Source organism: Fulvia fulva, chromosome 2, assembly GCF_020509005.1.
Source record: "Fulvia fulva chromosome 2, complete sequence".
Lineage (NCBI taxonomy): Eukaryota > Fungi > Ascomycota > Dothideomycetes > Mycosphaerellales > Mycosphaerellaceae > Fulvia > Fulvia fulva.
In genome coordinates this window covers 6,410,885-6,437,916 of record NC_063013.1, presented here as the reverse complement: position 1 = coordinate 6,437,916, position 27,032 = coordinate 6,410,885, and the positions used below count along the sequence as shown (strand labels likewise).

The window sequence follows — 27,032 nt, the reverse complement described above, 5'->3', positions numbered from 1 at the left end:
AAGGATGGTAGCTGCTAGATACTGAGAAAGATCAACATCTGGTCGGACGAACATCTTCCCTAGTGGCGGCCGGACTCCGAGCTTGACACATAATCACACATTGAATGTCGGGTCGTGGCTGCAGTCTGGACCGCAGAAGGACATCATATTTGAATGTCTCACTTTCAAGGAGCCTGTCTGAACAGTGATGAGCTGTACTTGCTTCGGATACATCACTTTGTAGTACACCAGAGCCATCTTCCAGCTTGACTGGGGACAAGCTATGTCAGTGGCGTGTGCATGCGTCGGGGCTCGCATGGCTTGACTGTTCGACTGATCGTGATCATTTGAAGTACCAATGGTGGTTCAGCACCAGGGTCGTGATGTTGGATGCATGTGTGTGTGAACGAAGCGATGGCATGAAGTTCGACCGCGTCGGTGAGAGGCAAGAGCAATTTAGGCTCGGGAAGCCAAAATAGGCAACCCTTGCACGTGAGAGCGCGCGCCTCAATTCACGACGCGTTCTTCGTCGCGTCCCGTCTTTGAACTTCATCTCATGGTGGCAACCACATCAATCCACATCAAACCCCCCAAAGGCCGGCATCATGATGAAGCCTTTCAGGATGCCGAGCCGCGTTCCATCGACAGGTGCACCAGCTACAGTATCTGCAGGACCACCACCGGCAAAGAAACGTCGGATCAGTCACGACGACGAGGACGCGGCAGAAGTGAATGCAGAGGTCACAGCTGCAGCTGCGAATGTGCTTAAGAAGCCTCCTCCACCACTATCAGCAAGGAAATTTGTACCGCTACAGCCACGGAAGCCACTACATCCTTTGAGCTCCAGTGGATCGACCGGCTCTTCTCAAGGCGAGAAGAGAGCAGAGGACGACAAGCAATGCATCTACTACAATTGCGTTTGGCGGAAACCTACGGGCAAGAAGCACAAGACCTGGGACAGCGATGGCATTGTCACTGTTCGAGGAAGCCACGTGAAGTTGCAGAACATTGATGGCAAGTCGATGGGCGAAGGCGTGTGCAAGGGCCCGCTTATGGTTGGGTCTGAAGCGTTTGTGGGTGGGAAGGAGGTTGAGCTGGGAGACATGATCTCGAAAGAAGACTACATGGCAGGCCGACCCTTCCTTGGTAAGACCAAGAGTGCCCCGCCGCCATCTCTGCAGGAGATCAACGGCACAAAGAAAGTTACCAAAAAGGAGCAAGAGAAACACACCAAGATCGCCGCTACGCAGAAGGACCAGGTCGCGCCCAAGGTCCAGAGCAGCGCTGCCGCCAACGGCGCTTTCAAGGCTCACAAGAGCCAAGACTACCAGTCCGCCAACATTAACCTTGAAGTGCCTGTGCCACGCTTCAATGCTGACGCCGAGAACGCTCTGGTCATGAGGAGACCGGACAGCGTGCCTAAGGGCAAACAAAGTGTGGATGTTGTGGTTGATCCGATCTTGTCCTCGAAGCTACGCAAGCACCAACGAGAGGGCGTGGCATTCTTATATGAATGTGTCATGGGCATGAAAGACTACGGTGGAGAAGGTGCAATCCTGGCCGATGAGATGGGACTTGGGAAGACTTTGCAGACTATCGCACTGGTGTGGACACTACTCAAGCAAACCCCCATATGGAAAGGCCTACCTGTCGTTTCGAAGACTTTGATAGTCTGCCCTGTGACCCTGATGAGGAATTGGCAGAAGGAGTTCCGCAAATGGTTGGGAGACTATCGATGCGGAGTCTTTGTCGCTGGCGACGGCGAAACGAGCCTGGCACCCTTCACTCAGAAAGGGAGTTCATACCCTGTCATGATCATCGGCTACGAGAAGCTCACCAAGGTCAAGGACCAGCTGAAGAAAGCCAACATCGATTTGATCATCTGCGACGAGGGTCATCGACTGAAGACGGCGAAGAACAAAGCTGCTGCAGCGATCAAGGAGCTGGGAACTCAGCGACGTATCATTTTGAGCGGCACCCCTATCCAGAATGACCTCGAGGAGTTCTTTCAGATGGTCGACTTTGTGAATCCTAGTATCATGAGCAAGTACTCAACCTTCAAGCGGGAATTTGAGACGCCCATATTGAAGATGCGGCAGCCTGAAGCCTCCACCCACGACATTGAGAAGGGACAGGCACGAAGCGAGGAACTTGCTAGTCGAACTGGCATGTTCATCCTGCGACGCACAAGCGAAATCTTGTCGCAGTATCTACCGCCCAAGACCGAGTATGTTGTGCTTTGCCGACCGACGAAAGTGCAAGCAGGTATATACCGTACGATGGTTGGTACTCAGGCATTCATCGCCGCGATGAACACCCCGACTGCTGTTCTGGAGCTCATCAATGTGTTGAAGAAGGTCTGCAATTGCCCCAAGTTGCTGTTGACGAAAGATCAAAAGGAAGAGGTCACGAAGCCAGAGCTTCTGGAGGGCATACCACCTCGGCTGTTGAAGTCGCCTGCTGCGAGTGGAAAGTTGCAGGTATTAGACGAATTGTTACACCAGATCCACTCGACGACGGAGGAGAAGGTCGTGCTCGTCAGCAACTACACGTCCACCCTCGACATCCTTGGTAATCTCCTAGACTCCATGAGCTACAAGTACATCCGTCTCGATGGCACCACAGCACAGAACAAGCGACAAGATCTTGTCGACCGGTTCAACCGATCTCCGAGGAGCAATTCCTTTGTCTTCTTGCTATCAGCCAAAGCAGGCGGTGTCGGTCTCAACCTGATTGGTGCATCTCGACTCGTCATGTTCGATCTGGACTGGAATCCCTCTACGGACGTTCAAGCAATGGCACGAATACATCGAGATGGCCAGACACGCCCGTGTCACATATATCGACTTCTCACCCAAGGCGCGCTCGACGAGAAGATCTTCCAGCGACAGGTCAGCAAGACCGGGCTTGCGGACGCTATCGTCGATGGCAAGTCAGCTGCCAGTGGTTTCACACAAGCCGAACTCCGAGACCTCTTCACACTAGACGAAGGACAAGATTGTCAGACACATAGACTGCTCGGTTGCGAATGTGGTGGCAACGGCTTACCTAATCGTGGGCCCGATGTCGATGAAGAGAATGCTGAAGACACGAGCCGCAACGATCTGTCTGCACTAGCCGACGATGACAGCCCTAAAGTCCTACGCTTGGACGATAGCGATGATGATGATGTCGTTGTTTTCAAATCTCAAAAGATCACGTCAACCGCGGCCGACATGCTCAAAGATCCTGCATCGGCCGGCTATGGACCTGATGGCAGCAGTCCTGCAGCAACGAAGGGGAAGATGTTGAGCTTGATGCAGTACAAGCACTTTGACACAGCAATTGTTGAGCAGAAGACGGGACTCGGAGCTGGACCGATGGGCTCTGGCGAGGATGACGACGAGGTAGATCTGTCTGCCTTGGGCATCGCTGAAGCTGCAGTAGAAGATGATGCTCTGCGCAAGGTGATCTGTGATGGTAGTCGACGAGTCGGCTTTGTCTTTACGAAGCTCAGTAGCTCGTGAACGATTGAACGACAGCACTGACGATGGACGCACCAGATAGCTAATGACCGGAGCTGTACATAGCTCACGAGACGTCGACATAGTTAGATCAGATCACGATAGATATGCACATACAGATGTGGATGCTCGCCCGACTTCAAACGTAACGATGTGGCTGTTCTCACAGCAAGCAGGTCGCACGTCACAACTGTCATTATGGCAGAAGCTACATGTAGATTCCTCTGCGTCTTCCGAATTCTTCCAAAGTTATTGGATTGCCCCTCAGACTGTCATCGGCAAAGTCATCATCTTCGTCTCCCATCCCAGGACTCACTCTCCTCATGCCGGGCCCCTGGACCCCACGGTGGATTTTTGACCTCCTTTGATGAGCCATTCAACGAAGGGCTCCAGTCTGTCCACAGGGAAATCGGGAGATGGCGAATCATCGAACCAATAGTCTGCGCCACCATGCTCCACCGAGCTGAGACTGCGCTCCAGTACAACCTTGCGAAGAAGTGGAAGCTTACCAGCGATCATGCCCAAGCAGACGCCCCAGTCACCTTCCGTAAGATGGAAGTCGCACAGGTAAATACTTTGCAGGGTCGGAGCGTGTCTAAGCAGAAACGACGCGAACTCCTGTGCTGTAGAGCGGATATTGGAAAGTGATACATCCTGCAGATTGTCCCAATACTGCTCTCCCACAATGTGACGAAGCTGGGGGAAGTTCTCATCTTCTTGCCCACTGTCGGCATCCGGGCCACAAAAGTCCAACTTCCGTAGCTTAGGGCAATGCATGAGCACTTCACGCATCCGGCCAGCAGCGAAAGCTTCATGGAAGTCGTCCATAATCATATACGGCTCGGTGTCCATCAGCTGGCACTGCGCGAAACTCCAATGAAGGTCTTCAACATGCTGTAGAACTTGATGTATCTCCTTCACCCGCATCCATTCGGGGTCCTCAGTAATGCAATGCTCAAGCTGGTTGATTGTGAGCCTTTTGACGATGATTTTCGCGTCGTATGCGGCCAGTAACGTTTCTCGGAAGTGGAACGTACCACCGTCTACGTCACCTTTCGGGATGACCAGACCGCTTTGAAAGGTCCTGTCGAGCAGTCGGCCTTGCGGGGATGACTTGATGCTGAAGTGAAGATGTTGGAGGTTCGGACAAGCAGCGAAGAAAGTGGAAAGTCGTGTTCTGAGGTTTGAATTGCACTCCAGCATGGCTTGATACTCGACAAGCTCGCGATAACGTGAGTAGCGATCCATGGCGAGTGTCTTCATCTTTTTGGGCCATGTCTCAATCAGCGTATTTTCTTCGTGCCAGCGTTCCAACGTCTTGCAGAGTTCCGAGTCCGTCGGGGCTGGCTGGTTCGCTTTGATGCGCCGTAAGATGTGATATGTCTGATCAGCGCCATGTTGGAAGGAGCGTTTCCTGGCGCTGTTCCAGCCCCCGAAAGTATTGCAGGGCTCCAGTCTATCAATGAGGAAAGTGAATCTCTTGACGCCTTTCCTGATGTCTGCTCTGCCTTCAGCAATTTCTGCCAACTGCTCAATATGGGTCTTGTGATCGTAGATGGGGTGCTGTCGTAACAAAAGCTCGTTGGCGGCAATGCAAGTATCGCGACAGGTGAGTCGAAGAGCATGAATTGCCTTATTATTGCAGTGCTCTCGAATGATCTTTTGCAGCAGCTCGACTGGCAAATCTACAAGAGACATCTTGATGCTGCCGATCCAATTGTGATGTGGTCAATCTCGCTGGGACAGTCGAGAACTGGTCATCTCGAACATTTATTGACTTGCCACGACCGTTGAGACCGTTACCCAGGGGTAGCGAAGTCGCGTGTACAGCGTCTGTCCGCATAAGAGTCACAAGCGTTGCCGAACATCCCAGCCAAATCCAGGATCGCAGCGAATTGGTTTGTGCTCCGAGCGCGGCAACTAAAGGCACTTGTGACTCTTATGCGGACAGACGCTGTACGGCTAAGCAATTCGACGCGTTCTCGGGTGCATGTACTGACACGAAAACTCGTGGCCTGATTTCGAGATACACCTCTCGCTCAGGCGAGCAACTGCTCGAGGAACGACGCATCGATGTGGATGATGAGGGACCCTTGGATTCTCGTAAGCCTACAGACGTCGGATAAAGATTAGCCTTGAGCCAGCTTTGAGCAGGGGCATTCTCCAAGTGATAGAGAGGGCTGCACAGTGGGTCCGACAGAAGACGAACAATGCGTTTTGGGACGGTCTTCAGCGTTTCAAGGTCTAACGGAGTGTCGCAACCTCGCGGACCCGAAGAGCAACGTCTTGCTAGTACTATAGGCTTCTATCGATCCCTACAGGTTGCTTCGTCGTCGAAGAGAGCAGTTATTATTGTTGATCAGGCGTCTTGAGAATCTCAGCTTCAGTTGGACCCAGTGTGTCACTCGTTGCCGAGATAGAGTGCTGCAGCTGTACGGAACGCAATCATGCACTGCGTCACATACTCTATCTTACTCCCATCTGTTTCTGGCAGAAAGTCGACCACATCGACCGCTTTCACAACACACTCTCGAGCTCCAAGACTTGCCTGGATCTGCAACAACCAGCCCTTCAGATCTTCTGCGATCTGAGCCCCCATCTCTTCAGACCTGCGTGACTTGTGCCGCTGCCAGATATGCAGGCCTCCGATGAGCACTTTCTCCAGCTTTGGCAATCGTGCGGTGGCGTTGCATGCCTCGATGAGCTCCGCGTAGGGACCAGCAAGGTGCAATGTTCTGATGTACTGGAGTCCCGGATCAATGTCTGCCATAAACTTGTGCGCTACGAAACTTGGACGACTGATCCCCAGTCTAAAGACATTGCTGCCGTATAGGATTGGTAACGTCTCTGCGTAGATTCGTTTGCTCGCCAGGAGCAGTCGCGCATTTGTGTTCAAAATTTCCGGAAGGCCACCCCTGAGTTCAGATGTCTCGCGTTCGGCAGGATTCCAGGACGTCTCTAGGAAGATAACGATCGGGTGACCGACAACTAGAGCGTACTCATAGATCCTGTCACGAAGTTCGGTCGGCAAGTCCAGAAATGGAAACGGCGCTGGATTTCGTGATATGCGAATCACGACTTCGCCTTTCATGAGACCATCCGGGACCCAAACCTGCTCAACGCGTTAGTAACACGTGGATACAGTGATGGAGAAGCAATATGCACCGATTCAAGTTGTAAGTCCGGTCTGATATGCTTTACTGCTTCTATAAGGCCACTTGCTGAGTCCATGAGTGTCTCGCCGGATCCGAAAGGGCCTTTTGACAGCGACATTGTGGTCAGTGATTCGTGTTGAGAAGTATGGAGGACCTAAAGGAAGTGCTGCTTGTAAAGAGCTAATCGCGTGTCCATCAAGCAAGGTCTCAACATCATCGCAAAGGATGCGAGGCTACAGCAAGTCAAGCCTCGCAAGTCAGAGCCACTGCAAAGTGCAGCATTCGTGCCATCCCAACCACCTGCTACCGCCCCGGAGCCTTCTTGAACCATCGCTGCCGTGACCTGCCAGCCAGTAACCTCCATGAGGTACTCTATTCCGGGTCGAGGTAGGTCCTAGCAACCTTCCGAAACATATCCATGCACTTTTGGGCTTGTTCGGCGATCTCGTTACTGGTGAAGTTGCCTCGATGGCGCTCCAAAACCATAACATCGAGAACCTTCTCGGGGTCGACTGGATGCTCTGAAATGGATTTGACGTGCAATAAGAACTTCTTAAGCTTCTGCGCCATCTCAGCGCCGCAATCCCAGTGATCCTCGTCACATTCATCGGTCCAGAACCTGTACACATCATATGGATGGATCGCGACGTGCTTGATGTTGGGAAGTATCAGAGCGTCGCATGCCTTGAAAGCCATTGGTAATTCAAATGTCCAGGTGAAGTCGAATGCTGTAAGATAGCGTCTTGAAGCGCCAATTTCTTCCAGAAAGACTGCCGCGGTTTCTGGATCTACTGGCTCGAATGTGTTCATGCCGTATAGGATCGGCGTAGCTTCGCCGCGAATCTGCCTGTTTGCCCGAAGTAGAGCGGTAGTCTCCGGTGGGTCATCCTGGAACTTCACATCAAGACGCTCATGCTTGCTTGGATAGACCTTTCTAGGCTGCCCACTTGACCATAGAACGATCGGTTGTGCTTTCACCAACAAGAGCTCATAGACTCTGTTACGCAGCTCGGCCGGCAAATCAAGAAAGCGAAAGGGTGTCTTGCGCTTGACTTGCACGACGACTTGGCCCTTGAGTGAGCCCTCCGTGATTGCGATCTGCATAATTGCTTAGCAAGGTGTCCCTTTATCGGTATCGTGCGACTGACCGGCACGAGGTTGAAGTCAGAGAATGCGTCTCTCGACTGCGATGCAATGTACTCTGCCACATCCATGTCTTCGACTTTGCGCGGTAGTGTCATTCTGGATGGTAGGCGGGAGATATGATGGGTGGTGTTGGTCTGCGTGATGCTCGTCTGCGTGATGTTGGTCTGCGTGGTGTTGGTCTGCGTGGTGTGGGATTGCGTGGTGATGGTCTAGGTGGTGTTGGCCTGCGTGGGTGTTCTGTGCTGGTTTTACCGTGGCAGAAGTCGTGCTGAAGTGATGCCGTGTGTCATTAAGTTGAAGCTGGAAGATCTGGAAGGACTCTGTGTGTTCTGCAGCAAAACCCGTGCATGTGCAAGGATCATCGCGTCCCAAAAGTGAAGGCAAGCACGACCACGAAAGCCGGCCAACAACAACACCAGCAGCAATCGCGCTCTTTTGATACACCTATATGGGCCACTACTGAAACCTCGATCGAGATGCAATCCACCCACCAGTATCATATCCTACGCCGTCCCCACCCCGCTCATGAAGAAGCAGGCAAAAGACACATCGCTCACTGTACAAATCGCTGGAGAAATGCAGGCCAACTCTATTTCAACGTCTTTTGCCGTCGCTTAAAGTAGCATCTCAAGTGGGTTCTCAATAACCTTCTTGAGCTCCTTCATGAACTCGCCGCCAACTGCACCGTCAACGACCTTGTGGTCGAACGATGCTGTGAGCACGATTTGGTCGTCCCATTCGAAGCTCTTGGCGCCCTCCTCGAGGTCTTTTGGTACTGCGACCTTCTTTACGGCGCCGACTGCGAGGATTGTGGCTTGTGGTGGATTGATGATGGCGGTGAATCGGTCAATGGCGTCGTTCATGCCCATGTTGGAGATGGTGATTGTGCCGCCCTGGTACTCCTCTGGCTTCAGCTTGCCGTCTCGTGCGCGCTTTCCGAGGTCCTTAATCTGTGCCGATACCGTCTCGAGGCCGGTTCCAGTGACGTTCTTGACGATTGGTGTCATGAGGCCGACTGGGGTTGCGACTGCGACCGACACATCGACAACATTGTTTTGCCTGATGACAACCTTGCCGTCGATCTCCCTCCACGAGCTGTTGGCCGCTGGAACCTTACGTGCGGCGTATGCGAGTGCCTTGACGAGGAAGTCGTTCACGGAGAGCTTGTACTTGCCATCTGCAGAGGCGTTCAATGCTTGGCGGAGCTTCAGAAGCTTAGTGACGGAAACGGTCGAGGCGACAAAGTAGTGTGGGTTTTGCTGGAAGGACTGCGTGAGGCGGGATGCAATAGTCTTGCGCATGCTCGATGGTTCGATGTCCTCGTATGTAGCTGGCGAAGTGACGCCTGCAACGGCTGGGACTGCGCCAGATCCGGACGACTTCGCTGCTTCCTGTGCCTTTGGTCCCTTCCAGCGGGTAATGGTAGGCTCAAGTCTCTCGCCTGACGACTCGGATTCTTGTGCCTGTGGAGCAGACTCCTGCTTGCCCTTTGGTGGGGCAGTGCCGGATCCGGAGTCTGGTGATTCGGTGGCCTCAGCGGCTTCTTGGCCGCCCTTCTTGTCCTCCTTCGGAGCTGCCTTCTCGCCGCCAGCATCCTCAATGCTGAAGTCCTCGAATGCGGAGACATCGCCGGCGTCCTCGACCAGTACGGCGATCGGCTGTATGTAGCTGTCAGTCCTGCTTTCCGCGATCATGTCCTGCCTGTACTCACGTTGCCGACTGGGACATCCTTCTCGCCAGAGTCTTTCAGGATCTTCGCAAGCACACCCTCCTCTTGAAACTCAAAGTCCATCTGTGCCTTGTCTGTCTCAATCTCCACCAGAACGTCGCCCGGCGCAAGTGAGTCTCCGGGCTGTTTTTGCCATGAACCAATGTTTCCGGAGGTCATCGTTGGGGAAAGTGCGGGCATGGAGATAACGGTGTGTGATGGGTATGCTAAACATGATGTGTTAGGATGGGTTCCCTATCTCAATGGCTCGTTTTGGTAGATCGGAGGTGATTCTCACATTTTCCGGAGGCATAGTACCTGGCTAGCGCGGAGAGGGCTGGTATCCTGCTGCTGTTGTCGCATAGGTCAGCTAGAGCTCATATCAACCTCCATCAGGCTCTCAATGTGCTGCGTACCCAAAAGCAGTCTGTGTCCTAGCTCCGCTCCATGCTCCTCTCTGTGCGAGTCCTCGTGAGGCCCTCGCGAACACCGAAGCGGCTGACATTGTCTTTTGCTGTTGTCGGCCTTGAAGTGAAGCTCAAAAACGGCAAGACCCAACTCCACGCTCAATACAGCAGGAGCAATGCCAGATGGCGAGGAAAGAGCGACGGAGTGGGTGCGAGAGGGTGTTGAAGGGTGTCGTGGTTGTGGTGAGTTCGTTGCGATAACTTCCGCATGGTTGAGATCGGAGAGAGCTTTCTAACACGTCCGTGCACCCCTTAGCCCGCACGCGGTCGGGCCGTTGACATGTCGGCTCTCCCTGCCGTCTGAGCTCCGATCTGCTCAACTTCCAAGACTCTAGGCATGCCGGCGGAACAATACATAGACACAGTTTGTTGAAGTTCCTAGACAACATATGATCGAACGTGCCTCTTGCGACGTTGTGGTGTATCAATCAAGTCCCATAAGTGCTCATTGGAAGTGAACGTGAAAGTGCCAGTCTGCTGGCTCGAGGGTCACGCTAGCCCGACAGAAGCCACCTACAGAACTTCAATAGCCTTTGTATGTACAGTAAGCTTGGATTCACACATCGCGATTCTTGCAGCCTGGTCGTCAAGCATCGTCGGAAAGACATAGAATGTTGCCATCAGCTCGTTCTTATATACTGAACATAGTCACATAGTAGGCCTCATACCAAGTGCTGGAATGTCCGAGGAGCCTGAGACCCTGGACTCGCAGGCACATGCACATGTTGATGATGGAAGAACATCTGCAGAACAGGACGCGCACGATATGGATGGGCACGAAAGCGTCCCTACGAATGAGGTCGTAAAGCACAATGCGGATGAAGATGTGGTCGCCACTGCACATAGTCAAGAGCAGCCGCAAGCAATAGGGGAGGAGGAACTGGAACACGCTGAGCCTGCCGACAACGAGCACCTGCCACGACAGCATGCCGCAACTCCCCCGAATGAGCCGAGTGTTGCGACACCGACCGACGCAGCAGATACACCTGCCCCGAGAGAATCCGCGCCGAGTACACCCTCCTCGCAACGAATACCGGACATCCGTCACCGAACAGACTCGCAATCAACAACAGCGACCAATGCCACCCGGACATCCGCGCGATCGACCAGAAGCAGCATGGTCTTCGTCGTTGCGGCGCTGGAGAGCATCGCAGCTTCGAAAGATGCGAAGAAACGAAAGGCGTTGGCCGAGTCCACGCAGCGAGCACTGCAGGCCATACGCAGTGCCCAGGGCGATGCTGCGCAGATCAGTCCTGAGATCATGTTTGAGCCACTGAACTTGGCGACAGAGGCGGCGACAGGATCGGTGGTGGTCACAGCACTCGATTGCATTGGCAAGCTGATCAGCTACTCCTACTTCTCTGCGCCCGCCGCAACTGGAGGCGAAGTGCCTGAGCAGCAGAAGACACCATTGATCGAACGCGCCATCGATGCCATATGCGACTGTTTTCAGGGCGAGGCCACTCCTTCCGAAGTACAGATGCAGATTATTAAGAGCTTGCTGGCAGCGATATTGAACGACAAGATTGTGGTACACGGCGCTGGACTGCTGAAGAGTGTACGACAGACCTACAACATCTTCCTCCTGAGCAAAAGTAGCGCGAATCAGCAGATCGCACAAGGCACATTGATGCAGATGGTTGGCACCGTCTTCGAAAGAGTGAAGACGAGATTGTTATACAAAGCATCGCGGGTGGGTGCATCGAACGATCGTCTGGCCAATGGTGCTACAGGGCTACATTCGGATACCTCGTCGATGGCGCACGGCGATGATACGGCGTCTGCGACGGAAGTTGGGACACCTCTTGAGGAGAAAGATCAACCACAGTTGACGTTGCAAACGTTTGAGACGCGGAAGTCCTTCGATGACGCTCGGATAGGTGATAATGCGCCCACCACGGTATCCCGGGCGAAGAAACATAGCAAGCGGCCATCTCGATCTGGTTCAGGGAACGAGATACCTTCAATCACCGTTCAAAGCGAAGGCGATGATGCTGTCTCCGAAGATGACGAGGAAGACGAGATCTACATCAAAGACGCATACTTGATCTTCCGTGCGATGTGCAAGCTTTCCACGAAGGCACTGCGCGTGGAGGATGCCGTGGACATCAAGTCGCAAGGGATGCGCTCAAAGCTGCTGAGCTTGCACATTATCCACACTGTGCTGTTCAATCACTCCATCGTTTTCACATCGCCACATGCAACTATACGAGCATCGTCGAACAGTGATCCAAGCGGCTTCACGCAGGCCAGCAAGCAGTACCTATGCTTGAGCCTAAGTCGTAACGGTGCCAGCAACATTACCAAAGTCTTCGAAGTCGCAGCAGAGATATTCTGGCTGATGATCAAGCATCTCAGATCGCAGCTGAAGCCAGAGTTGCAGGTGTTCCTCAAGGAAGTGTATCTATCCATTCTGGAGAAGCGTGCGGCACCTTGGTGGCAGAAGAGCTACATCATCCAACACATCTTCGGCCGTGTTGGCTCCGATGCAAAGGCGCTGGTGGAGATCTACTTGAACTACGATTGCGACCGCCAAGCGCTAGACAACATCTATCAGCGCATAATCGAGCACGTCAGTCGGATAGCGAGCCAACCGATTAACGTCAATGGCTTACAACAGCAAGCATACCAAGACAGCATGGCAAAACAGAACAGTGCTTTGACCGACTGGCGAGATCGGGGAACCATGCCACCGAGCTTGGCGACTGCTTCCATGACTGCGCCGAACGACACAGAGCAAGTCTACCCGCCGGAGTATGCTTTGAAGATGCAAGGTCTGGAATGCTTGGTGGAAACATTGAGAAGCATGGTGAATTGGGGACAACAGACCTCAGCAGAGACACCGACAAACGCCTCCGAGGTCGAAGGACGCAATTCCACTGACGATCTCCGGGGCAGCCTCGATACACGGGCTGAAGCTGGTGCAAGTGGTGCCTCTATTGATGGAATGCCGCCTGGTACGCCAGGTCTATCTGATACACCTGTGGCGGAAGATGACCCGGCGGAGTTGGAGAAAGTGAAGCAAAGGAAAACGGCCCTTAACAATGCCATTCGAGCCTTCAACTTCAAGCCGAAGCGTGGTATCAAGATGCTGATATCTGACGGCTTCATCCCCTCCTCCGATCCCACAGACATTGCACACTTCTTCCTCGGCAACGAGCGAGTGAACAAGAAGTCGCTTGGTGAGTTCCTGGGAGAGGGCAATGAGGAGAACATCAAGATCATGCATGCATTCGTCGATCAGATGGACTTTGCTCGCACGCGTTTCGTGGATGCTCTTCGTCGATTCTTGCAATCGTTCCGACTGCCCGGAGAGGCACAGAAGATCGATCGTCTGATGCTCAAGTTCGCCGAGCGTTACACGACGGGCAATCCGAATGCCTTTGCGAATGCCGACACAGCCTACGTGCTTGCATACAGTGTCATCATGCTGAACACAGACCAGCATTCCGCGCAGGTCAAGAAGCGCATGACGCCCGAAGACTTCATCAAGAACAACCGTGGCATCAACGATAATGCCAACTTGCCTGACGAATACCTGCAGGGCATATTCGAAGAGATTGCGCAGAACGAGATTGTGCTCGACACAGAGCGGGAGAACGCCGCAAATCTTGGCATACTTCCTCAGCAAGGGACCGGGTTGGTGAACGCTTTGGCGAATGTCGGACGTGATTTCCAGCGAGAAGCCTCGATCCAGGCCAGCCAGGAGATGAGCAACCGCACTGAGCAAATGTTCAAGACGCTTCTCCGAGGACAGAAACGAGCTGGCGCGGCGGGCAAGGGCAGATTCCTCATTGCGAGCTCTTCTAAGCACGTAGGACCTATGTTCGACGTTGCATGGATGAGCTACCTCACAGCATTATCGGGCTCAGCACAGGAGTCCCAGAATCAGGAGACTATCAGGCTTTGTATGGAAGGACAAAAGCTGGCAATACGGCTGTCGTGCATGTTCGACCTGGGAGATCCCCGACAGGCATTTGTGTCCAGTCTGTCCAGAAGCACGAACCTGTACAACCTGTCTGAGATGCAAGCCAAGAATGTCGAAGGACTTCGAGCCCTGATCGAGATCGCTTACACAGAGGGCAACCATCTCAAAGAGAGCTGGCGAGATATTCTCACCTGCATTTCTCAGCTTGACCGATTCCAGCTCATCTCAAGCGGTGTCGAAGAAGGGGTTGTACCAGATATGCTTCGAGCACAAAGCACGCCGCAAAGTCCTTCCACTAATGGTGGTAATCGAAAGGGTATGGCGCTTAACAGACGGCCGACCGCGCGACAAGCAACCAGCGGCACATATCACAGTGAGATTGCGGTGGAGTCACGCAGCGCCGACATGATCAGAGGTGTCGACCGCATCTTCACAAACACCGCGAATCTTTCAGGTGAAGCTATCGTTGATTTCGTCAAAGCGCTCACGCAAGTCAGCTGGCAAGAGATCCAGTCCTCTGGACTATCTGAATCGCCCCGGACTTACAGCTTGCAGAAGCTCGTCGAAATCTCTGGATACAACATGCTTCGTGTCAGGTTCGAGTGGACGAACATATGGCAGATTCTTGGTCAACACTTTATCGACGTTGGCTGTCATAACAATACCCATGTCGTGTACTTTGCGCTTAACAGCTTACGACAGTTGAGTATGCGTTTCATGGAGATCGAGGAGCTGCCCGGGTTTAAGTTTCAGAAGGACTTCATGAAGCCCTTCGAGCTGATCTTGAGCAACGCTTCGCAAGTTGCTGTCAAGGACATGGTTTTGCGATGTCTCATTCAAATGATACAGGCACGCGGCGACATGATCCGATCCGGTTGGCGTACTATGTTCGGTGTGTTCACTGTCGCGGCCCGGGAACCCTACGAAGCCATTGTTAACCTTGCATTTGATAATGTGACGCAAGTCTACAACGACCGTTTCGGCGTCGTTCTGACACAAGGTGCTTTTGCCGATCTTGTGGTCTGCTTGACAGAATTCAGCAAGAACATGAAGTTCCAGAAGAAGAGCCTGCAGGCGATCGAGACCCTCAAAGCATGCGTGCCCAAACTGTTACGTACACCGGAGTGCCCGCTGTCGCAGAACGTGTCTGGTGTGAAGGATGCGCCCCAGGCAGAAGGCATACCCAAGCAGCCCATTCGTCAGACGCAGGAAGAGCAGTATTGGTTCCCAGTTCTGTTCGCCTTTCACGATGTCCTCATGACTGGCGAGGACCTCGAGGTTCGTTCGCGAGCACTAAATTACCTTTTCGACACGCTTACGAAGTATGGTGGCACCTTCCCACGCGATTTCTGGGACACCCTCTGGCGACAATTGTTATACCCCATCTTCATGGTGTTGAAGGACAGGAAGGCCATCAACCACGAAGCGTTAAACCAAGAAGAGCTCTCTGTTTGGCTCTCGACTACCTTGATCCAGGCTCTGAGAAACATGATCAGCCTGTTCACCCACTTCTTTGAAAGTCTTGAATACATGCTTGATCGTTTCTTGAACCTCCTGGCTCTGTGCATTTGTCAGGAGAATGACACACTGGCCCGCATCGGCAGCAATTGCCTACAGCAGCTGATTCTACAGAATGTCAAGAAATTCACACCCGGGCACTGGGAGAAGATTGTCGGCTCTTTCGAGGAACTGTTCAACAGCACCGAGGCCAAGGAGCTCTTCTCGGCTGCAACGTCAGCATCATACAGCAAGGAAGGTTCCTACTCGAACGGTGGTTCGAAGGATCCATCCAATCCAGACAAACATGCTGTCGCCGAGAACCCTTTGAAGATCAATGGATTGGACGGCGAGGACTCCTCGTTGAACGGCGATAACAGACACGAAAGCCTACGAGCAGATTCCAACAGTCTTGCTCTCTCCGACGGTGATGAGCGTAGTCCGTCGCCAGCGCCTTCTCGGAAACAGTCTGAGCTGGAAGACTTTGCTGCGATCACACCCAAACAGCAAGCGCCAATTGTCGTCACGGCCGCTCGACGTCGCTACTTCAACCAGATCATCACGAAGTGCGTCCTCCAGCTGCTCATGATTGAGACTGTCTCGGAACTCTTCAACAACGACGCAGTATATGCCTCGATTCCGTCTCATCTGCTCCTACGACTCATGAAGCTACTGAAGACATCCTACCACTTCGCTAAACGCTTCAATGAAGACCGCGGCCTTCGCACCAGGCTCTTCCGGGAAGGCTTCATGAAGCAACCGCCCAACCTTCTCAAGCAAGAGAGTGGCAGTGCTAGTGTCTACGTGCTCATCTTGCTTCGGATGTATGCCGACTCCAGCGATTCGCGAGCAGCCTCGAAACCGGAGACTGAAGCAGCCCTCATTCCACTCTGCAGCGACATAATCGCCTCGTACATCTCTCTCGACGAGGAAACACAGCAACGCAACATCCAGACATGGCGACCTGTCGTCATCGACGTTCTCGAGGGGTACACCGGCTTCGCAGACCCGGAGTTCAACAAGCACGTGCAGACTTTCGCACCACTGGCTGTCGGACTCATGAACCGCGACATGGGGCCAGAACTCCAGCGAGCCGTCCAAGGCGTGTGGCAGAGAGTCTGCGAGGTCAAGCTCGGCATTGAGAAGAACGATCACACGTCCTTCGTCTCGCCCACTAGTCCAAACGTTAGACCTGGCGTGTTTGGGACACGAAGGGGCAGTAAGCAGAGCTTGCAGCAGGCTTAGGATGTCCGTTTGCATGAGCTTGAAGCGGATATGCATGTGACTGAGGAGGATTGGAGGAAAGCCGCGGAAGAGGGTGAGGAGGCTTTGAAGAGGGATAGTGGTGTACAGCAATAGGCCCTGGGATTGGTGTAGGATAGATTCTGGACAGGTGGTGGACCTACGGCATTACTCTGGAGCATTCGTGTATGAGCGCTGGCGTCTGGATGGGGCGTGCCAGTAAGCGTCCTGCGAGATATCCTTGTAGCATGTAGAAGCACTGAAGAAGGTTGTCGATTGTAGCCGGAGGGCGCCTCTGTTGTAGCGGACGATGTACATTACGCTCGACCTGAGTCGCTAATGGCGATGAGGCCAGGCCGCGTAATGGGATGAACGACTGCTCAAGCATCCCGGCGCGCCAGTGCAATTAACGTCGATCTAGCCTGAACGACTCGGACATTCGAAGCTTCGATTATCACGAGCTATCACATTCACTCAACGCGCATGCGTCTCGGGTCGCGGGCCGTAGTGGAGCGAAGGCGGAAATGTGACTCGGGCGGCTTCTTAAAGTCCATCTCTTCGCCGTACGATTTCCTCTGACACACCAGAGATCACCACACGCGGAGATAGCTACCGCCAACCGCCAACCGCCAACTACCTACTTCCACTTGAGAAGACTTGAGTCGGCACTACTCTTCGAGCAAGGACTGCACGAATCAACGAGTTCGACGTCTTCACCCGCATAATACCACATACCGCTGACCGCCTACCACAAGACCTGAAGAGTCGTAGCGGCACTACTCTTCGAGCAAGGCCTGCGCGAATCAACGAGTCCGACGTCTTCACTCGCACAATACCACCAACCGCTGACCGCCTACCACAAGAAGTCAAGAGTCGCATCGGCACTACTCTTTAAGCAGACTAACCCGAATCACCGACGTTCACGGCTTTTCCAACCACATAACCCGAAAATCAGCACACTCGCAGCTCCACAACAAGGAACGACAGAAAGTGCTCAGTCACGCGCAAGATGCCGTCTTCTCGGCTGTTGCCACTACCTGTAGAGCTACAGACTGCCATTGTCGAATACATTCCTCGGCCGAGCGACCTGAAGAGCCGCTGTCTCACGTGCAAACAGCTGCGCGATGTCGCCACCCCGAAGCTGTATCATACGGTCATACTAGACTGCCATGCTTGGAGAGACAAGTGCTCGTTCCTGACACATAGCAACCTGGGGCACCAGCACGTCAAGAAGTTAACCATCTACGACTACCCAGAGGAGCTATCGGTTACTGTTCAGGCAGCAGCTAATGTCACGATACGATCCGCACTGTCGCTGATACCTCAAGACGCCCTGCGAGTCATTCAATCGCCTCGTAAACTTGAGATCGAGGAGCAGACTTGGTCCGTCCTTGGCGCTCGTCAAAGAAAGCTGGAAGAGGTCGGCATGGTTTTGAATGGCCTGCAGAAATACACCTTACGCTCTGTGGTAGAGACTTGCTTCAAGCACTTGAGAAGTCTAGTGGTCCTTCCATACATCCGCACCAAGAATGATCTGGATATTTACAACCGTGTTCTGAGCAACTGCCGTGATCTAAAATCACTGAACATTTTCAGGAGCATTGGAATAGGAGGTGCCCATGTCAACGCCGCGTCTTTTAAAAGCTGTTCAGAAGCATCAGTCTTCACGCTATCGAGGCTCTTCCCGAACCCTCCGAAGGACAGAATGCAGCTCGAAATCCTTGCTCTGGCACTCCTGGACCTTGCTATCGCGACCGACGTCTTGCACGCTCGATTTGATCTCTCATGCATACACAGTCTCACAGCTCTCTCATGCGAGAACTTGCCATCGTTGCTAGCATCTTTTACGGGATCCATTCTCGAGAGACACAACAGCCTTGTTGCAGTTCAACTATGCAGCAAGGAATACGACAAAGATGTTGCGGCTATCGAAAACTTTCTGGCTTCCTTTGCAGGGCTCGAATACCTCCAAATCACGTTCCACCATAACAAAGACCTCCTGGACCCCCAGCATCTCAACACTCACAGAATAACACTGCGGCACCTCCAAGTCTCCACTTGCGCTGACTTTCGAAGCCCACTTCGAGCGACCTACGAAATCAGCCAACTTGCAAGCATCACCCAGAACTTCTTGGAACTTCAGCAACTGGCTCTTGTCATGCCTACGATAACGCTTGGTGAATTCGCGCGCGGCGACTTGGGTGATTTCGGGCGTGTTCTAGTAAGCATTATATCTCTTGTGGCAGCCGAAGCTCTATTCCACTGACCTTAATGCAGGACCTCATCGCCGCTCTCTCCAAGCTAGAGATACTGCACATTCTCAACTGGCCCCTTGCCACTATCGAGAGCAACGAGGACACAGAAAATCACTACTTCAAGAAGTCCTACCTAAGAGACGTGGATGACTTCGCCAGCAGCGTCGTTCAGCGCTTGTTCCCGCCGACAGCTTCTCATACGGGCCCTCTCAAAGTACTACGCATTGGCGAGAGCTCATGGGGTACTAGTACAGTGCGTGTTGACCGAGCCGGTAGCCGTGGTACTGGCGATGGAGACTTCTTTACACACAAGCAGGGCAGGTCATACTATCTGATCGGCCACTTCGTCGACTGCTTTGGGGTCCGCAAGCCATCCGCTGTGAGAAGTCCTGCTCAACTGGTCAAGTTTGCGCAACCTGAGTTCAACGCAGTGCCTGGCTTAGGTGGACCGGATCACGGGATGGCACAGGGACACTATTTAAGACCAAGGTCACTTCGTTGAAGCAGGAGGATGGGCAATGAACAAAGAAGAGATGTTCCCGACTTCGTTGAGGTCGAGTGGGGTATGAGAGGGACATCAGGGCGACTGCTTCCAGCATTTTGGCATCCTGGGCGATTTGCATGATTCCAGCGTTTTCGAGTTCCTACTGTCAGGCTTCAAGGCCGAGGGTTCAGAAGTCAGACGACGGTCTCCACCGGTAAGATCGCTTGTCACACAGTAGGAATTCGCCATTGGGCTATAGATACAGCATGTAATGTACTGGACCAAGAAAGGAAGCTGCATCACGAACATGCGACCGATGGGGTTACTCTCTCAGCCGCGATTCACAAAAAGCGGTATGAACGGCGCTGGCATTCACTGAAATCACATGCTGTTTGCGCCGTCGGCATCGGGCCGCGGCGACCCAACCACTTCCGATTCTGCCCAACACTTCGACCTCGCAATCTCTTCTCATCACGCACCACTTTTCGCTGGTCATACTTTCTTGCACAAAGAACGACCAACACGAACTTGCACCAGTCCAAACTTCGCCTGGTCCAAAGGATCTCTAGCTGCACAGCACACATCTTCCTCAGCTACTCGACAATCGCATACTCGACTTGTATCACGATGAATCCTCCAATTTTTGCGCTTCCACCAGAAGTTCAGACCACCATCATCGGATACATACCTCGTCTGACTGACCTCAAAAGTCTGTGTCTCACGTGCAAACAGCTGCGTGATGTGGCGATGCCAGCACTCTACGAGACTGTTCTTCTTCCACACGATGCATGGGAGAAGAAGTCGATGTTCTTTCGCTACGATCATCCAGGACACCAGCTTGTCAGGCAAGTCGCTGTTTGCGACGTACCTTCCGACAATGAAGCTGCGGCCGCCGAGGCAAACGCAACACTTCGCGCTATACTACAGCTGATACCACACAATCGTCCAAAACGTGTTGTGACGTCGGCCACCCTGGTACTCGAGCCGGAGACTCTGCTTGCCTTGTGCACGCGGCAACAGCGACTAGAGAGCATACTTGCAGGGTCGTTCCGACCATCTAGTCTACCGATGGGACTAGATGTGGGTCAGTACTTCCGGTTCTTGAACAGATTGCAGGTACCGCAGCAGATTCGCCAAGCAAGCGACTTGGACACTTCTGCCCGCGTGCTCCAGTCACGTCCTGGCCTCAAGGTCCTCGGAATACCCAGATGCGAGGTAGCTGAAGCAGATGATCCTGCTTTGGAGCGGCTGAAGAATGACGAGCTTGGGCGGACACAGTTTACGATGGACAAGTTCTTTGGTGAAGAAAGTCACATATCGACTCCTCTTCTACCTCAACTCCAGGTCCTCAGCATGTTGGACATCGACATGGCCGTTGCAGAGAGTCGTTTGCTGCGACATGTGGATATGACTCGACTTCGGGCTCTCGACATGGTTGACTGTGCCAACAATGGACAGTTTCTGGACACCTTGCGAAGTCTATACGCACGATCGCCCTCGGTGTCACTGTTGGACTTCTCTTTTGGTGTGTGCTGGGAAGAGTGCGACACGAAACGCCTTCAAGCTTTCCTGGGGTGCTTCGCCGGGCTCGAGTCGCTCGACCTCAAATTAGGGTATGTGACTGGACAATATCATACGTTGTCGCGTAGCCCTTGAGTATGGCTGACCAAACTCTGTTCACAGGTGCGACGATGACACGTTCCGTCCCAAGTGTCTCTATGGACACGCGCAGACACTGAAGCACCTGCGTGTTTCCATTGGATTCGATGACGAAGATATCACACAAGCGTGCTTTCCGAAAACAGAACTGGCACCACTACTCGAGCAGTGCACGGCTCTGACAGAGCTAGCGATAGCTTTGCCTGAGACATCGGTCACCTCCTTCGCGCCGGGAATCTCAAATTGCTTGTTTGCGCAGACACTGGTAAGTGTGCATTGTATGCCGTGTATAACGTCTTGCTGATTGGAATACAGGGCTTGATAGCTACTATACCTGAGCTCGAAGTCCTTCACATCCTGGACTGGCCTGAGGTCTCTGTCGAAGACAACGAAGTCAGAGACGAGCGTTTCAAGCGGGACTACATGCATGCTTTGGACAACTTTGCCAGCCTAGTACTTCAGCATCTAGCCATATTGAGCCCCTCTCGGAGTCAACGGCCAAAGCTCCTGTGCATTGGAGACAAAACATTGATCACAAACAGGGTCTACTTCAACAAGAGTAGCGACGACACTAGAGATGAGACCAGCTTTGAGCATGACCACGGCCGAGCATTCTACTCCAAGGGCTACCAGACTGATTGCTGGGGAAGATCGGCGCCATGTGCTATTCGAATTCCTGCGCAGTCCGCGAGATTCGTGGCACCGGGGTTCGAGGCTGTCGCGAGGCATGCGCGAGACACAGATGGTGGCTTGGGAACTCGCGACTACTTTGTGCCAAAGTAGTGAGGCTTGAGCGATATATTTCGAGTGAGTCGTGAAGGTTGCTTGTGTTAGCCGGTCAGCAGCTTCGTCTACAACTAGAGCAGGATAGCGCAGCAAACTTGATCGTACAGCAATTGAGTGCAAGAAGCCGTAGCCGTCATCAGCAACATCGTCATCAGGGTATGTATCTCATGTATCCCGGTCATAACGGTACTAAGCCTCAAAGGCTTGCGCTCAACATGCACATCAGCAGCCGCTAACCTTGTGATTCGAGTCTTGGCACTGCAGCGCGCAGGCCGTGCCCGCCATCAGCCTGCCCACTCTCGTCTCCAGACAAGCATCCTCCTGAACGCAACATCGGATGCAGACTAGACGAGCGCAGAGAACTCCGTTCACATCCTCGGCTTAACAGTCACTTTCCTTGAACTACATGAACTACATGAACTACGACTCGTCCACGCCCAACTCGGTGGCACGGCACGCACACTGGTGAGGAAAATCGACTGCATAAAGTTCCGCTCGCTCAGCTTAACGCACGGCAACGAGTCCAGCAGCTCTTTGCGGCATCTCATGAAGATGTCCAGGGCACACAAGTCTGCCCTTGAAGCCTTCTATTTCGAAGACAGCAAAGATGACGAGTAGACAGCATCTGAGCGAGACATTTCGTACTTCCTCCAGAGTTTCAGTGCCTCACGATACCTCTATCTCAAGACTAGAGGGTGCGAGAAGGTGCTCAATCTCAAGTGCCTCAAGAAGCATGCAGCTATATTGCGACGTATGGGTCTGTTGGCGCAGACTGTTCGGGAACTTCGATAGAGAGGAGTACTGGGCGCTGTGTGAGGACGATGTTTGTACTATCGCGTCCACTTACCTCAACTTGCGAAAGCTACAGCTATCTCTCCCAGAAATCTCCATCAATGACTTAAACCCAGGCATCACAAACGACCATCCCAAAATCCTCTTCCACCTCCAACCTATTCCCAGCCTGTCGACCCTCCACATCAATACCTGGCCCATCAGTCACCCCACGGACAACAACCCAGGACCGCGGAGTGTCCAGCTCTACCACCACAAACTCAACACGTTCGCTACACATTTCTTCCATCCTCTCGCATCCCCTAGTCTACAAGACCTACGCATCGGCGATCCAAAAGACGGGAACGTGGACGTTGTATTCACTCAGGATGGACGCATTCTCCCCTAGAGCTGTTCCGTCGTGTCTTCTATGTCACACGGCAGCACAGACGAATCGCTATGGGGGTAGCAGGGTAGTTGCTGTGCGGACCGAAGGGGAGGTGATGAGGTTTGAAGAGCCTGGGGTTGATGGCGTGTCGAGATCGGATAGGGCTGATGGTGGGACGAGGGGAGGAGGATATTTGCAGTGGGTGCGAATAGGCACGGGTGGAGCGTAGTGTCTAAAGGGCTGTGGTGCGCTCAAGGCTGTGATGAATGAGCGATAGCAGCAGGCACTGGAACAGTGTGTAACGAGATGAAGGTGAACAAAATGAAGGCGACGTGAAGGAGAAGGGGTAGTCAGAAAAGCTTGTTCACATCATGCCCAGACTGTACAATCGATGAAAGAAGTAAGGTATATTCGCTTTTCAGAACGCCTCTATCAAACGTCCCAAGATCGGTTCCAAAGTCCCATATGAGCACCCCGAGATCCCTCGTCACATCTCTCCTCAAACAATCCCCAACACAATATCCTGAAACTTCCTATACCCAGCTTTCGTCGGCTTGAACTTCTTGGCCGTCTCCTTGAACGAAGTGGAAGATCGCCTCCGCTCTGGCAGGTCCGGCCACGCAGACTGCTCGCTATTGTCGTCGTCGTGGGAGTAGCCAGAAGCCGTTCCGCCAAGAGCACTGTGTTGCTCCTTTAGACGGTCGAATTCGCGTTGGCTGGCGGAGTCCTTGCGGGCTGAGTTGGGGGAGGACATGGTGTTTGAGTGAGGTGAGGCTGGGTTGTTGGTTGAAATGCCGAGATAGTGGCGTGTTGAGGCTGAGCCAGTGGCTATGGGTGCAGTGTGGCCTTCCGAGTAGGTGTTGTTGGCAGTGGGTTGAGGTTGTGATGGTTGTATGGGAAGATGTTGTGTCTTATGTAGTGTAAGTCCTGGACAGTCGATGAGTTTGAAGCCCAGTCTAGGAGTATTTCTCAATATTTGATCAGAAAGAACCTTTTCTGTGTGCGGATGCAGTCTTTGAAGTCTTTGTTCCCCGGAATTGCAGGTGACATGAACGCAGTACAAAAGCCCGCCTGATGCTGCTATACACGAGCTCGCAAGCCTGCACCTACCGTACACGACCAATGGCGTCTCAGCGCGGCCTCTTCTTACCATGCACTGTCAGCAGTCGCTATGCCTTACCGTACACTGCACCGCTACATGTACACTCTAACCTTTCCCAGCGCAAATCACGAGAATGAGTCAATTGAAAGGGCGTGGCTGATCAACTCCTGCTGGCATTGGTGTCAGCAAGCAGCCACAGGTGTCATCGTTGGATGAGATGGCAGGTAGCCTGACCGACTCTGCGGTTGCATGTTGACGTGAGAAGATGCGTGGTGTGAGACCCAGGCCATAGTCACAGGTGAGGAAAGCTTGCCGTCCGTGTTGGTGTCGTTGTTGTGCTTGCGCATTGTGAGAACCTTGGCGAGTGTGAATCTGAGATACAGAAAAGCTACCTGAGAAAACTCTAAATACAAAGCTGAGCGCCAAGCCGGCGGTGTGTTCGGATAAGAACGTCACAGCATGTTGATCACCTTCATGTATGATGTCGCGTGTTTCCGATCGTCGGCTAGGATCTCGGCCACGTGACTCGCACCTCCGCGGCGATGTGACCTCTTAGATGCATTGACACTGACACGAGCTCCGTGTAGCCATTGCCATCGACCATGACCCAACGATAACTTGTGCCGGACTGAACGACATACACAGGTAAGATGAGCGCCATCCAGAAGGAGATCGTCCCTCACGGGCGCTTCGTCTACGCCTTCTGCAACGTCCGGACGAACCAGGTCTTGTATTCACTATCACGCACGCTTGATGTATGCACACCATCTGTCTTTCGATACTGAAGGCTCAACAGCTAACACCCATCAGAACACGGCATTAAAGCAACTTCCAGACCTGGGCGCGAACCACACGCCTCCACAGCTACGAAAGGACTTATGGCGACCGCTATACAGCGTCGAGCTTCCCGCAACGCCACACGGTGCAAAGCAAGGCATCCATGCCCTCAGGAAGCTGCGAGAATATCGCAAACTCCACGAGCTATCATGGGAGCAAACAGCCATGATGACGCGGAACATGACCGACAAGGAGATTGAAAGGGAGAAGAAGAAGCTCGAGGACCGAGGAGGCAGCAAGAAGGAGACTGTCTACGACATCATGAAGCGCCAAAAGCACAAGATGAAGCTCAAGATGGTCATGGACCAGAAGGCGAACAGCATTGCAGACCTGGCGGCCGTCTTGACTGAGCAAGAAGAGCTGGGCGCAACGACTGCCGAGGCCAAGCAGAAGCACGCAGACGAGTGGCGGACACGATCGCTTGAAGAGATGGAGCGCCTCGCTCAAGAAGCGGACAACGGAAGCATTGAGAAGATTGAGACCCAGATTGAAGAACTCTGCAAGACGCTGCAAGAACTGCGACAGCATGGTACTGAAGGCCGAAGAGGAAAGCTTAAGAAACAAATTGTCGTTACCAGACAGCAACTCCAAAAGATGCGACGTGCAGCACAAGTGGCCAAAGAAGTACCTCCGGCTAGCTTAGAGATTGAGCGTCTGGCTCAAGAGGTGAAGAACGGTGGGCTTGAGACACTCTCAAACCAGATTGCAGAGCGTCGAGGGAGACCGAAAGAGAGGAAGAACTCAGCCGAGGTGGAAGAGCCCACAGCCGAGGCGGAAGAGAGCTTCGAGGAAGCCGAGCAGCGACATGAAAGGATGCAGTGGGCGGCAAAGGCAGTGGAAGAGGCAAAAGCAAACCCAGCGTACATTGAAGGAGCAGCAACCGAAGCAGCAGACGCGGCAGACACGGCAGAAGCAGCGTTGGCAGCGTCGGCAGTCGAAGCCGCATCGGCAAGAGAAACAGCATCGGCAGCAGAAGCAAAAGCAGAGTCCGCAAGTGAAGCAGCATCGGCAGAGAAAGCAGCATTGGCAAAAGAGGCAGCGAGAGAAGTAGCGGTCGCGAGAGATGCAGCGGTGGCAAGAGAAGCAGCGTTGGCGCGAGACGCAGCGTTGGCAAGAGAAACAGCGTCGGCAAGAGAAGCAGCGTCGTCAGAGCAATTGCTACCAGCTTACAAAAGGGCAAAGATGCTGTGGTACGCAGAGAAGTTCGACCCTATCAAGCGCGACCCTGAATACCTGCCAAAACGTGGATGGGTGCGCAGAGAAGCTGAGCGCTGGAACAGGCCCGTCTACACATCAAAGGGCATCACAGTCAAGTGGGCGAACATCACGGACGCCGAGTACGCCGCCTCATGGCCGGATGCGGTGCAGCATGAGCGGATGGGCTACACTACGCGAAGTCCTCCACTTGTCGACACCGAGACAGTAGCTGAATTCAGGGCGTTGTCATGGAAGGGCAGGCGCGAGAACTTCCAGCTGGACGAGACTACCGCGGAGAAGGTGGAAAGACTCAGAGCAGAGATGGGCTTGCAAGCACGAGTTGACAAGCCGTGGAAGTTCGTGGAGGCTCAAGAGATTGAATCCGGCTTCTTACCTGGTAGGGACCCATCTGATGTGGAAGCGGCAGAAGTGGAAGGTGAAGAGCTGGAGGCAGCGCCAGAGGTGGCGGAAGAATTCGTCGAGGAAGAAGACCCCGAAAGGCTGCAGAAGATTCAAGAGGAGATCTTGGGCCGGGTTCGACAGATGGCTAGCAAGGAATCTTGGGACAAGCGTGCCAACCAGGACCTGAAGAAGGCGAAGAACAAGTTCAAGCTCGCGCCTTTGCCTGTTGATGCTACTGTGGACCAGCAGCCTACGGTCTAAACATGTACATATGTATCATATCATACTGCAAGAGACCCATCTCGATTCCAAACCAGTCCGCGTGGATGGGCCACGTCCCTCTCGAATTGCCGGGTCCCTCGTTCTCTGGAGAGCCTACCTCTTACCTCTGTCGGAAGCGATGGCGCGCCATGTCCTCTCGATCCCACTTCTACATTGTCACAAGAGACACCGTTCCTCGCCATTGTCCTGGTATGGAAAGCCTTCCTCTGCCGGAAACGATGACGCGCCATGTCCTCTCGATCCT

At 53.3% G+C, this 27,032-nt stretch overlaps 10 protein-coding genes across 10 annotated transcripts; 5 read left to right on the top strand and 5 right to left on the bottom strand.

Annotated features, from left to right (window-relative positions):
• Positions 1–584: 584 nt before the first annotated feature.
• CLAFUR5_03678 (DNA repair and recombination protein RAD54B) lies at positions 585–3,485 on the top strand (the record flags this gene model as incomplete). Its single annotated transcript, XM_047902826.1, has 1 exon — positions 585–3,485. The coding sequence occupies one exon, from the start codon at positions 585–587 to the stop codon at positions 3,483–3,485; it is 2,901 nt and encodes a 966-aa protein (XP_047758492.1).
• Positions 3,486–3,803: 318 nt separating this feature from the next.
• Positions 3,804–5,180, bottom strand: CLAFUR5_03677 (uncharacterized protein; the record flags this gene model as incomplete). Its single annotated transcript, XM_047902825.1, has 1 exon — positions 3,804–5,180. One exon carries the CDS (start codon positions 5,178–5,180, stop codon positions 3,804–3,806), a length of 1,377 nt encoding a protein of 458 aa, XP_047758380.1.
• A 703-nt stretch (positions 5,181–5,883) lies between these two features.
• CLAFUR5_03676 (uncharacterized protein) lies at positions 5,884–6,755 on the bottom strand (the record flags this gene model as incomplete). Its single annotated transcript, XM_047902824.1, has 2 exons — positions 5,884–6,594; positions 6,648–6,755. 2 exons carry the CDS (start codon positions 6,753–6,755, stop codon positions 5,884–5,886), a joined length of 819 nt encoding a protein of 272 aa, XP_047758500.1.
• Positions 6,756–7,009: 254 nt separating this feature from the next.
• Positions 7,010–7,878, bottom strand: CLAFUR5_03675 (uncharacterized protein; the record flags this gene model as incomplete). Its single annotated transcript, XM_047902823.1, has 2 exons — positions 7,010–7,735; positions 7,786–7,878. The coding sequence occupies 2 exons, from the start codon at positions 7,876–7,878 to the stop codon at positions 7,010–7,012; spliced, it is 819 nt and encodes a 272-aa protein (XP_047758499.1).
• A 519-nt stretch (positions 7,879–8,397) lies between these two features.
• Positions 8,398–9,996, bottom strand: CLAFUR5_03674 (Dihydrolipoyllysine-residue acetyltransferase, mitochondrial; the record flags this gene model as incomplete). The annotated part of the gene is made up of 4 exons (XM_047902822.1): positions 8,398–9,441; positions 9,495–9,718; positions 9,790–9,842; positions 9,908–9,996. The coding sequence occupies 4 exons, from the start codon at positions 9,994–9,996 to the stop codon at positions 8,398–8,400; spliced, it is 1,410 nt and encodes a 469-aa protein (XP_047758379.1).
• Positions 9,997–10,637: 641 nt separating this feature from the next.
• CLAFUR5_03673 (uncharacterized protein) lies at positions 10,638–16,628 on the top strand (the record flags this gene model as incomplete). The annotated part of the gene is made up of 1 exon (XM_047902821.1): positions 10,638–16,628. The coding sequence occupies one exon, from the start codon at positions 10,638–10,640 to the stop codon at positions 16,626–16,628; it is 5,991 nt and encodes a 1,996-aa protein (XP_047758502.1).
• A 1,006-nt stretch (positions 16,629–17,634) lies between these two features.
• Positions 17,635–19,382, top strand: CLAFUR5_03672 (uncharacterized protein; the record flags this gene model as incomplete). Its single annotated transcript, XM_047902820.1, has 2 exons — positions 17,635–18,846; positions 18,903–19,382. 2 exons carry the CDS (start codon positions 17,635–17,637, stop codon positions 19,380–19,382), a joined length of 1,692 nt encoding a protein of 563 aa, XP_047758382.1.
• Positions 19,383–19,991: 609 nt separating this feature from the next.
• On the top strand, positions 19,992–21,806 carry CLAFUR5_03671 (uncharacterized protein; the record flags this gene model as incomplete). The annotated part of the gene is made up of 3 exons (XM_047902819.1): positions 19,992–20,977; positions 21,048–21,288; positions 21,339–21,806. The coding sequence occupies 3 exons, from the start codon at positions 19,992–19,994 to the stop codon at positions 21,804–21,806; spliced, it is 1,695 nt and encodes a 564-aa protein (XP_047758501.1).
• Positions 21,807–22,917: 1,111 nt separating this feature from the next.
• CLAFUR5_20161 (uncharacterized protein) lies at positions 22,918–23,722 on the bottom strand (the record flags this gene model as incomplete). The annotated part of the gene is made up of 2 exons (XM_059462998.1): positions 22,918–23,008; positions 23,508–23,722. The coding sequence occupies 2 exons, from the start codon at positions 23,720–23,722 to the stop codon at positions 22,918–22,920; spliced, it is 306 nt and encodes a 101-aa protein (XP_059318905.1).
• A 998-nt stretch (positions 23,723–24,720) lies between these two features.
• Positions 24,721–26,767, top strand: CLAFUR5_03670 (Mitochondrial large ribosomal subunit protein mL67; the record flags this gene model as incomplete). The annotated part of the gene is made up of 2 exons (XM_047902818.1): positions 24,721–24,825; positions 24,881–26,767. The coding sequence occupies 2 exons, from the start codon at positions 24,721–24,723 to the stop codon at positions 26,765–26,767; spliced, it is 1,992 nt and encodes a 663-aa protein (XP_047758381.1).
• Between the last annotated feature and the right edge of the window lie 265 nt (positions 26,768–27,032).